The 12,279-nt window shown below is 34.0% G+C and overlaps 1 protein-coding gene across 3 annotated transcripts; it reads right to left on the reverse strand.

Moving 5' to 3' along the window:
• Positions 1 to 8,089: 8,089 nt before the first annotated feature.
• On the reverse strand, positions 8,090 to 11,252 carry LOC110228915 (DNA repair protein RAD51 homolog 2). Of its 3 annotated transcripts, none has more exons than XM_021027238.1 (12): positions 11,096 to 11,252; positions 10,909 to 11,022; positions 10,687 to 10,815; positions 10,398 to 10,501; positions 10,261 to 10,324; positions 10,105 to 10,160; positions 9,790 to 9,870; positions 9,618 to 9,677; positions 9,426 to 9,517; positions 9,214 to 9,333; positions 8,988 to 9,131; positions 8,090 to 8,814 (listed from the first exon to the last, which is right to left on the reverse strand). In XM_021027238.1, exons 1-12 carry the CDS (start codon positions 11,177 to 11,179, stop codon positions 8,774 to 8,776), a joined length of 1,089 nt encoding a protein of 362 aa, XP_020882897.1. In that variant the 5' UTR covers positions 11,180 to 11,252; the 3' UTR covers positions 8,090 to 8,773. The 3 variants fall into 3 exon arrangements, with proteins under 3 accessions (XP_020882897.1, XP_020882896.1, XP_020882895.1); XM_021027237.1 differs by having other exon boundaries at positions 10,687 to 10,821; XM_021027236.1 differs by having other exon boundaries at positions 10,687 to 10,839.
• Positions 11,253 to 12,279: the final 1,027 nt, after the last annotated feature.

A 12,279-nucleotide genomic window follows, 5' to 3' on the forward strand; every position in this document is an offset into this window, starting at 1 on the left:
GAATTCAATAAACGAAATATCTAAAGACATGGTTCATTAGCCAAATTGCGAGTATAGCTAAATTTAGTGAAGGCTAAGGGCAGGCCCATGGCAGGCCCATATTCCCAAGGGCACGCATCCTCAGATGCTTCATATTCACCCAGCTCAAAGGGGCTTGTTGAGTTTCAAAGAAATGTGTTTGAATGGTTTCCACATTGAAACTAAGGGTGAAGAGAACAAAGGATTCCCATATATTACTAAGAGCACCCAAGACCATGAGAAGGTCTTAGAGACTATACCCGCGTCATAGACCTTTATTATGCCAAGGTCAATATGATAGAGGCTAATATAGTAAACAAAAGGGTTTACTGAGAAATTCACTAATGGCATGACCGACTTGGCCAGCCTGGTTCTAACATGATGCGTAAAGCTGATATTAAAATCAAAAGGGCACACTTCTTAAGGACCTCACGTGTGCAACATGTACACAAGGGAAACCCATACTAAGGTCATCACCAGTCAAAGCAACTAGAAACTTGGTGTTTGCTAGATTGCTGGCCCAGACCATAAGTCTGTGAGCCCACATACTTAAGACTATATGTCTAGATAATGCTGGTAAATTATGTCCCAAGCGTTTTATGGCTACAGTATGTCCATGAGGGGGAGAGTAGTATACCCCGTGGCACATGTCCATACTTGAACTGACAGTAGCTGCTTGGGGACACACAATATTACATGCAACAAGAGCTTATACGCATCAGGCCATTCTAGTGAGCATAGATATTCCTCATCCCAATTGCTAACGGGTCATGAGCCAGACGTTTCCCATCTTAAGACATTTGGGTGTTCAGTCTATGTACCCATTGCACCACCACAGAGAGAAAATGATGGGACCTCAAAAGGGGATGGGAATATACGTTAACAATGATTCTCCCACCATCATTAAATATCTCGAGCCAAAGGCCAGATTCAAGGATTGTCATCTCAATGAATCCGTTTTCCCAACACTGGGTGGAGAGACTAACAAGCTGGTCAAAGAACTTACATGGAATCAAACATCCTTCACATGGCAAGATCCTCGGACTCCATCAGAGATCCAAAAGACTATATATCTGCAAAAGCTAGCTAAAACAGTTGCCAAGATTCCTATAATGACCCAAAGAGAGTAACAAAATCGTACATACCAGCTTGTAATGCACCAGTACGTATTGATGTTCACAAGGAACACAATCAAGTTGCTACAGAGGCTACAACACGTAAGAAATGTGGTAGACCCAAAAGGTTCCAAAGACAAGAACCCTCGGAAATCAAAGAAAGGTGCAAGGGAAACCGAGAAGGTTCAAGAAACCATAGACATGGCCGGCTAATAGACATAACCCTAAGGTACCAATCAATGAGGTTTGGGACGCCAAACCTCAAGGTCCTGAAGGTGTAAAGAGATCTCTATAAACTATATCATGTCTAGAATACAATGGAACCGAAAAGATGTCGACATCAATGATAAAATATTTGCGCACAAGGTAGCAACTGAAATGAATGAGGATCAGGAGCCCACGTCTATACTAGAGTGCACTCAAAGACCTGATTGATTAAAATGGTACAAGACCATAAAACGTGGAGCTAAGAATCATTAAGAAGAAGAATGTGTTTGGTCCAATACAAAGGACACCATTCAATGTAAAGCCAGTGGGACAAATGAGTCTTTGTGATTGTGTGAAATAAACATAGTGAAAGCGTAATATATCAGACACGGCTTATCGCATAAGGATTCACACAAAGACCAGAAATAGAGGAAATATACTCCCCTGTGGTGGATGCTAAGACATTTAAATCTTTGCTTAGTCTGGCTGTATAAAAGAGAAAGATTTGCGGCTAATGGATGTAATGCCTGCATATTTATATAAGTCCACTGGATAATATATGAGATTACCAGAGGGTATGAGCTCAAAGATAAGAAAGATTCTCGAGAACAGCACTGCATAAGGCTGGACAAATCCTTATATGGACTGAAACAAAGCGGACATATGTGGTATAACCGGTTAAGTGAATATCTCATCAGAGAAGGCTATAAAAACGATCCGATCAGTCCATGTATTTTTATCAAGAAGTTTGCAAACAAAGGATTTGTAATCATAGAAGTGTATATGAATGATTTAAACCTCTGGGTAATCGCCCAAACAGTTGAGTATATCTAAAGAAAGAATCTCAAATGAAAGACCTAGGCAATAATTAAGTTCTGTTTGGGATTACAACCTGAGTACGTGAATAATGGAATCCTTGTGCATCAAATGGCATACACTGAAAGAGTACTCAAGGAAATTTAATAAGGACCAGGCCCGCCCATTGACCAGGCCCAATGGTGGTGAGAAGCCTCAGATTGGATAGTGATCCATTCAGTCTGGAAATGCCATACCTCAGTGCCATAGGAGTTCTAATGAATTTGGTTAGACACACTAGACCAAACATTTGTTTTGCCGTGAGTCTCCTGTCTAAATTTAGTTCATGATCAACCCAAGGCACTGGAAAGGTTTAAAGGAAGGTTTGGTTAAATTTTAAAGTTTATTCTTCCTGCGTTGTTTACTTGGGTTTATTCTATAATGATCTAACCAAAGAAGGTCAAGTTTGCTTTGGTTTAGCTTGATTTGCTGATGCAGGTTATTCATAAGATCAGATTATGGCATGGTCAATGAATAGGAATTACGTGTGGCTTGATCCCTTCCCACGGGTACGTAGGCAGCCTTCCTTAAGGCGCAGCCTTCCTTAAGGCGCAGCCTTCCTTAAGGCGCAGCTACTACTACTACTACTACTACTACTACTACATCAAAGACCATCATATTTGAAGACAACACAGCCTGTATTGCTCAACTCAAGGATGGCTACATTAAGAGAGACCGGACGAAGCACATTTTGCCAAAGTTCTTCTTCACTCATGAATTACAGAAGGACGGTCATGTCAAAGTTCAACAGATCCGGTCAAGTGAGAATTCAGCCGACCTATTCACCAAATCATTACCGACTTCAACGTTCTAGAAACTCATTCATCAGATCGGGATGTGCGGACTTAAGGATCTACAGTGATGCTCAAATCAGGGGGAGTAATGCGTGTTGTACTCTTTTTCCTTCACCATGGTTTTGTCCCACTGGGTTTTCCTGGTAAGGTTTTAATGAGGCAACATTCCCCAGCGCATTATAGAGATCCCGGTTTAGTATCGGGCACGGTTATGTCTTCCAAGGGGAGTGTTATAAACCATATGGATGGACTCCATAACCGGCCCACAGCCCATTAGGGTTTTACCTTATTCTCTGTATCCTACTATTATCCTTGTATATATATCCCCTATTCTATTAATGAAAGACACAGTTTACAACATAGAATTCATTTTTCTTCTTGATGTGACATTTATTTTCTTCTATTTTTTCTTTTCATTTCTTCTAACTTTTTAACCAGTCACAGCCTCTATGTTCTTGTATTTTTAGAAAAACTAAGTTAATTTAATTTTAATTATTTAGTCGAACGCACTATATATCAAAAACATGAAGAAAAGGACTCACAAATGAATCAGTACTATTTTTAAGTCTAGTAATACAAATCAAACAACCAACCTAAATGCTTGATGCATCAAAACTCAAAGAGAAGAAAAATAAATAAAAAAATCTCTCGAAAATACAACTTTGAAGGAACCATTCTCATGGTGATCAAGTAAAAATAGTCAATATAGAAGATTTGACAAAGCAATGTGACGTTCCAAACTAATTTTTTCATCACCACGTCAAGGTGCTTCCAATTTTGCGTGAATATCAAACAAAGTTACAACTATGAGATTTGGCTCCCTTTAGAATGGGCATATTTTTCTGTAACATTTTCATCATACTTGAACATTTCTTCCCTAAACACTTCCAAGAACATTTGAGAGATATACGATCTTCATTTCGTTTACCGATATCGAATTGTTTGTCTTAGATGTATGCGAAAATCTATGAGCATTTGAGAGTATTAGGCTCTTAAATATCAATATGCATTTACTCTTAAGTAATATTGATAAATACAGAATATTTTTGTTTATGAAACAATTTTTTTCTTTCTATAAGATCAATACTACGAAAAGAGGATATATAATTGATGTCGACAGTATTGAGGATATATAATTGATGTCGACAATTTTCTACAACTTTTCAAATAACGGATCATTGTTGATTTGGGTAACGACAAACTAAGTGCAAACGAAAAATTGTATAAAGACAGTGGAGGACCTTACAATAATACACTATATTATAATAAAGTATTGTTAACATAGACTATATCAAACGAAGTTTCAAAATCATCTTAAACCAACGAAGAAACAAGGGACCATTACGCAATTGATATAAAAAAGAGCATATGGATATCTTTTGATAGAATATAATAAGTTATGTGGAGGGACTTGCAGTGTACATCATCCAACATGAATGAATGAATACTAATGAGATTGGACAAAATAAGAAAATTTCTTTATAATAATTTAGCCAAGTACAAAAGCAGTGTTTCCATTAATGGTGAGAATCTCTTGTCGGCAAGAATAGTGTACGAGGTTTTGATATCTCTATGGGTTAACGTGGTCGTTTCCTGACCGTTCATTTCTTTTTGTTTTCTTACAACCTTTGTTTTTTTGGTAATGAACTTTTGTTTTGCAGCAACCAAAAAAAAGACAGTCTGTCCTTTTTTGTTCTAAGAAAAACAACCTTTTGAGACACATACTTGAGTCTTCTTCACCAAAGATTAATGATGTATATGAATAATTTAAACTCGAGAATTAAGACTTATATAAAACGTAAAACTAATTAGATAAAACTTAAATTTATTTTGAGTATAGAAATAAATTATGAGTTAGATTGAACATGTAGAACCATAAACCAAGCTATGTATCAGATACTTTTCTATCGATAGTGCAACTCAGTTTTAAAATAATTTGGTTTTATTTAGTTAAATGTTTATTTTCTCTTGTTAAATATTGGATTATCTGGTTAAACAAAATGGTGTAATTTTTTTTATAAAGAAATATATGGATCAATATATCTCTTATATATATTACTTTAGCTTTGAAAATTTTAATTAAAAATTAGAATAATAGCTGGAAGAAAATCATGTGATTCACGATCATCATATAGCTAGCAGATATTTCTCGTATGATAAAAGGTTAGGAGCGTACGTAATGTTATTGCTTTTGTTAATTTTTGGAAATATAAAATCAAGATCAAACGTGTTTCTATCTAATCGACACAATTTCAACGAACGATGTTTATCAAATACATCTCAATCTTTTACGCTTCAAAATTATGTAAAAGATTCAATATTCCATCCCAAATATTGATAATATATATGAGCCAAAAACTAAATACATTAATCGTTACTCTTTCAGAATTATCAATTTGTATCTCTTTTCATCCTCTTGTTACATGAATTATACATAACATGCCAAGCGACCATCATGACTTAATAATAATAATAATAATAATCATAAAGAACATGACAACAACTAAACATAATTCGTTTGAATAATTTCTTAAATCAGTCTGAAAAACGACAAAAAATACCACTGTGAAAAATAAAATAATAATAAGGGAGACTCACAAAAATGCCCCTTTTTTAATACCCCTTTTCAAAAATGCCCCCTTTGGCTGTCCATTTTTAAAAATACCCCTTTTAATGTACAAAATGACTAAATTACCCTTCTTTTAATAAAAGATATCACAAATATATAAGGAAATATAACAAAATTAGGTCCACAAAATACAAAATATTTTTTGGCGGGAAAAGTGATCCCGCAATTTTTCCCGCCAAAACACTCGTAAAAACTTGTAAAACCTTTAAAATACCTTGTAAAATTTTCCCGCCAAAAAATTTTCCCGCCAAAAATTTTTTTTTGCGGGAAAAGTGATTCCGCAATTTTTTTGGCGTTAAATTTTTGGCGGGAAAATTTTTCCCGCCAAAAATTTACAAGGTATTTTAAAGGTTTTTTACAAGGTATTTATAAGGTTTTACAATGTATTTTAAAAGGTTTTACAATGTATTTACAAGGTATTTATAAGATATTATAAGATTTTACAAGCTATTTTATAAGGTTTTTACAAGTTATAAGGTTTTACAAGTTTTTTATAAGGTTTTACAAGTTATAAATACCTTATAAAACCTTATAAGTACCTTGTAAAACCTTTTAAAATACATTGTAAAACCTTACAAAACACTTGTAAATACTCTGTAAAACCTTTAAAATACCTTGTAAATTTTTCCCGCCAAAAATTTTCCCGCCAAAAAAATTTCGCAAAAAAAATTGCGGAATCACTTTTTCCGCAAAAAAATTTTTTTGGCGGGAAAAATTTTTACGGGAAAATTTAACAAGGTTTTTTAAAGGTTTTTACAAGTGTTTTGGCGGGAAAATTGCGGGATCACTTTTCCCGCCAAAAAATATTTTGTATTTTGTGGACCTAATTTTGTTTCAAATAAGGGTAAAATGGTCATTAAAAATTAAAAGAGGGCAAACTTAAAAATGGACTCTCAAAGGGGGCATTTTTGAAAAGGGGTATTGAAAAAGGGGCATTTTTAACAATTTCTCTAATAATAATTCGTTTGAATCATTTTAACTCGCTCTGAAATCACTCAAGTAATCAAAATATAAGTTTGCTTATCTTCAAAACAATTCCCAAAGTGGGTCTGAAGGCACCTGCATACATAAATAAATTACAGAAACGAGGATAATATCTCTCTTTATATTGAAATTTATTCATTGTTTTGGACATCACATATATTAACATCTTGAAAGATAAAAATATTAGATATGGAATAAGAAATTGTATGTTATGTAAAATGATTATGTAAAGAGAGAGTCTAAATGTACTAAAACATTTTAAAGAAAAGGATATGATTATTGGTTCACACCAAAATGTTAACGTGATCACAAGCATTATTATCAAATCAACTCATTGCCTCCAACAACATTTATGCGTGAATCTATTGTATACATCTGCATAGATATATGTTTCTAATATTATATTTAAGAGACGAATTAAATAAGATAATTGGTTCATCGAATCCAAATGCAGTGGATGCCATCAATTAAAAAACGTATCCAATTTAGTATATTTAGTACCCATGAAGTTTTCTAGTGGCTTCTTAAACTAAAATAACGATAAAAGATAGATTAATATAATAATCATGGGGCATGGAGTATGATGTCATCCTTGAATTAATTATGATTAGCCGGTTTAAGTAAAATATCATACTCTTCAGAACCAGATTTTTCTTTATCACTAGGGGAATTTTTTTTTTGTTATTAATTAGATTTAAGAAGAGATGAACCCGACAACTGTCTATAAGAAATGTATGATGTTGACATGAGGTTTTTCCAATATATATAAAAGAATTAAACAAATAAATTTATTTGACTTTCTTTATTGATTACACCAAATTTTGCTTAAATGAAAAATGTTTTACTATCATTAATCAAGCTACCTTAATGTTGATACTTTACGAGTTGACGTGTAGAGAAGACTTGGCATTTAAAGCTCTTGCCTACTGATGATGCCACTATCTGAAAGATCCAATCCGAATTTGAGGGTTAATTAAAGGAAATAGTTAAAATTTTGTAAGGCTAATTTCTAACCTTGTAAGTCGTATTCTTACATTTGAGTTGATAGGCACTTAATGAGTTAGCTTAGTTTCACACCATGACATCAACATATCTATGTTAGCACATATTTCAAAAAGTAATGTATTTTCAAAATTTTTACAAATTTCTTAAAACTTTGACAAGTCAAATTTTTTGAAGTTAACTTGACAAGTATTTTGCTTTTTTTCTTTTGCCTTTATTATATTTAAACCCCAAATCGTGAAATCCAATTCCTAAACTCAACAACTTAAATCATAATCACCTTAATTTTGTAAGGAAATACGTTACATGTTAAATTAAAAATTAGTGTTATGGACCAGATTAAATTTAAAATTGGGGTTGCTACTTTCACCGATTCCTATACATGAAGTGACTAGATGACACATTTGATGATTCATTTTTTCAGAAGATGATTCCCATAGAATTGAGTCGAGCAGTGGAATATTAAAAAGGAAACGAAGATAATATTTTTTTTTTGTCACTTGAAATTTTATTGATAAATTTGTTGTGGAACCGAAGTAGAATACAACGTCCAAAAGAGGGAAGCAAAGCCGGCGGACAACGGTAAGTCCCCGGAGACAAAGCCGGAGGAAAACGAGAATTCCCCGGAAACTAGACCCTATGTAAGGGAAACTAAAGACACTATGACACAAAGAGCATAAAAACTAAAGCCAAAACGAAAGTTGACAAACCCTTAAACTAAACACAGAAGCAACAAGGCAATAACCAACCAAAAGACACTAGACTTAAGAGGCAAAAAGAAGATAATATAAGATAAACCATCACGTCCTCTTTATCAAGTCTTTTCTTGTCACTAAATAAAGAAAATATAATTTTTGACTTGACAAGAGACCAAGAAAGATAAACATTTTCTTCATATGAGAGAACACACAAATCAAACAAAACATTTACCAAAAAAGCAAAGAAGTTATATAGAGTGCATAGATCTAACTTACCAAACATATAATGAATATACCAATTGTGAGACTTAATCGCTAATCATCTGTTTCATCGGTAACATTGAAGCCTATATATCAATGTCTAACTATTAGTCTTTCCTACTTATGACTTACTATTGTGCTTATATGCAGAATTTGGAAGTTGATGTTGGTGTCTCTTGTTGATTATCGTAACAGGCCGCCTTTGCTTCACTACGAGCAGTCCGCGTGAAAATTAATCATGTCGCTGTGCCCTGCATTCTCCGCATCATTAGTGTTACTCAAAATATTATCAACAAAATGCAACAGCGGGCTTATGACTTGTTTAAGCAGATTCTCTTTATCAGCTCAAGTTGGATTCATGCTAAAATGTGATCATTAATAAAGTTTGTAGGACATGGAGCGACATAATCAGGATCAGTTATACCTCGAGCATGAATGGTATTGATTCCGGGGCCTTTCAGTTCAGTCCCGTTGTCGCTCAACAATGAAATCCCAGCTGATGTTATATGGAACGGGAAGGCTAAAGGAGGCGACATAGGAGATTTTGCCACCTTAATGATTCTCTGACCTGCAGAAAGCGTAAAGCCAATCATATGAACGAACATTCTTGGTAGTTACTGAGACCTTGCATGAAATTGGTTAAATCTTGCCTGACTTGGCTTCAAGAACCAGCCGGATCGTTACAGCATGAGCCCAGTTAATCCCCAACGCAGCAACAAGGTGTGAATCATAAGTCTTTGTGTGTTCTTGAAATCCATCTTTTAGTCTAGCTGTTGCCAAGGAAATATATGACTGTGGAGAATGGGAATTAACAAGGATCACAAAACAACAAAAAAGATACTTCAGTTTCTGTTTATTGTACCTTGGAAAGAATACTGACTAGTTTCATCGCGGTTTTGAGATCTAACTTGATTAGTCACCACTATAGGAATCCGTGAAAATTCAGCAAGCGATCTGAAAATGTCAGAGAACCAATGTCAATCATTCTACAGATGAAGAGCTGATGTGAAGAAAAGTTACAAGCTTTGAGCTGACATGAGACTAACGTTCATACTTTAAGAAAGAAATATGCCAACCCAACTGAGGCTGTCTCTGAGCTCCTTGTTTGTTTTCGCTGAAAATCAATCAAAATAACAAAAACTTAAACCAAATACCTTGTTACTAGGGTCACCAAGGGAGCAAGAATGACTTGAAAATGATCAGCAGGAAATAGAAATTAGACTAACCCTGAAAGAAGAGCTGTCATACTATCAATCACTAGAAGCTTTACTTGGTTTTGAAGAATTGAATCCTTGAGTTCTTGTATACTGCCAATTAGAAAGAAGATGAAAATTGAACTACCACAGCATGATAATAGTTCTTAGCTGTACTCTCAAAATTTCTCTACTCATATAGACCGAATTTGATAAGTAATTCAATTGCCAGTAACCGAAGTTGAGAGCAAGCTCTTATTAGCTACCAAGTAAAACTGACTATGTCATATTCATCCAATATGTCCTACAAGCCTACAATAACAAAACAATGAGTGAAATCTTACGGACCTTTCAGTAAAGTTAGCTAAAGATGTCGGCCGCAAAACAAGGATTCTTCCAGCCATCTGCACTCCGAATAGTCATGTAAGCAATCTGGAATATGACAAGACTTTACCAAAAGGCATGAATAAAACACAGATAAACCAGATAGCTGTACCAAACAACCTCTTGTGCCATTCCTTTAAGGTGAAACACTTCAGGGAAGCTTTTCAGTCCCATCTCTATCACCCTGAAAGATACATTCTCTGAGTATTTGTGCACAAAATAAAACCATGCTGGGAAAACAAAATAAATCAGTTTACCTTCTTGAACTAAACTTGGATTCCACATCTATGTATATCACACGACCATCTAATCCTCCATACGCTACTGGAAACGAGGCCGATAAGGCAAGTTTCATGCAAAACTGCATAGTAGAGAAAACCTTTTACTGTATGCAAACACACTGAAGCAAAGAGGATAGAAGAAACATAGCTAGATAGATACATATACATGAGCATTTCTCATCAAACAGAAACAAAGTTAACAACTTTCGACTTAACTATACAACAATGCGATATTACGAAATCTTCAATCTTGGAAGAAACTAACCTGTGATTTACCAATACCAGGTGGACCAACTAACTCAGTAAGAACACCAAACGGTATACCACCGCACAAAGTTTCATCTAACCCCTTCAAATGTGTAGGAAGATGACCTAATAAGTGCTCGTTTTCGACCTTTTTCTCCAACAAAGATCGAGCCTTCTCCAACATTAGATTAAAGATCACACAAACCATATCCATCATTTGTAACAACAAAAGAGAGCTTACTGATTGACATGGCGGAGAAGTAGCTTCACTAATCAATGCAATTGCTAATCTAATCTCTTTCATTCCAACATCTAAAAGCTCCATTAGTTCAAACTCTGTCATTGATAATGCATCCTGAATCACCACAACCTAAGTAAGAATCTCTCATCGGAAAAATAGAAAAAAAGGATGGGTTGATTGAGAAAACCTTGGCGGTGATGATGTTTCTTGCGGCGAAGATGTTTGAGATTTTGGTGTGAAGACCCATTTCTCCGATGAGTTTGTTTGACATTTTTGGTTTTACGTCTCCGGCGTCGGAAAGATTCTTTAGACGGTGGAGAGAGATTTAGAGAAGCTTTCTCTCTCCCTCTCCCGCCATTTTGAGAGTCCTTACTAAATTAATTTGGGCCTGAAAGAGATACTAGGCCTGATCCGTTTTGTATTATCCATGACCAGATTTATGATTAGTTTTGGGCCTTTTGGGTTTTGGCTATTAAAATAAAAAAAAATACCAAATTCATCGATTTTCTTTTGTTTCTAGACATGATGAGGTTAACCGTTAACGGGTAATTAATTATTTATGCATATATATATATATATATATATATATATATGCTAAAACACTATCTACTATACATTTTTGCAGCAGTTTTTGGGGTACCCAAATCGGGTCAAATTTATTTAATTTTGACCCGGAAATCTTCAATCGGATCTTTCCTTAAATTTTGGCAAAATTAAAAAACGAAAATAATTAATAAAATCTAAAATATATATACTTTCTCAACTAATTACTATATTTAAACGCTTTATTTATGGTATATTCTCCACGATTTTTATAGATAAAGAAATCAAATATGATGATTTAATGCTAATATAACAAATTTACACTAATTTCCTAAAACTTCTCTACCTAATTTAAACATAAATATATGATTCTTATTTCACTTTTATTTGATCTTATATTTATATTATTTTAAATTATTATAAAATATATAAATAGTTAGTAAATTTTAGTTTTTTTTTTTCTGCATATGTTACAATTCAAATTTTTTAAAACGGACATATATTACTCAATCGATGAATAAAAATATGTGTGTAATCTATATTAACATTTTTAAGAACAAATTGAGCATTTAATCATGTCGTTATTTTATTCAGACCCGAAATTGAGTCATTCGGATCTTTCTTTAATTTTTACAATTATCTAAAATGGGACAGTATATCTACAATTATCTAAAATGGGACAGTATATCACAGGTGAAATCCTAATTAGTATTTTAAGATACAATTATAAATTATTTTCACGGGTTGGTCCAAAAACACACACTAGATTTAACAATATACATGGAAACTATTTGAAAGCAACTTTCAAATTAACTCGAATTATATGAC

This window comes from Arabidopsis lyrata, assembly GCF_000004255.2.
Source record: "Arabidopsis lyrata subsp. lyrata unplaced genomic scaffold ARALYscaffold_4, whole genome shotgun sequence".
Lineage (NCBI taxonomy): Eukaryota > Viridiplantae > Streptophyta > Magnoliopsida > Brassicales > Brassicaceae > Arabidopsis > Arabidopsis lyrata.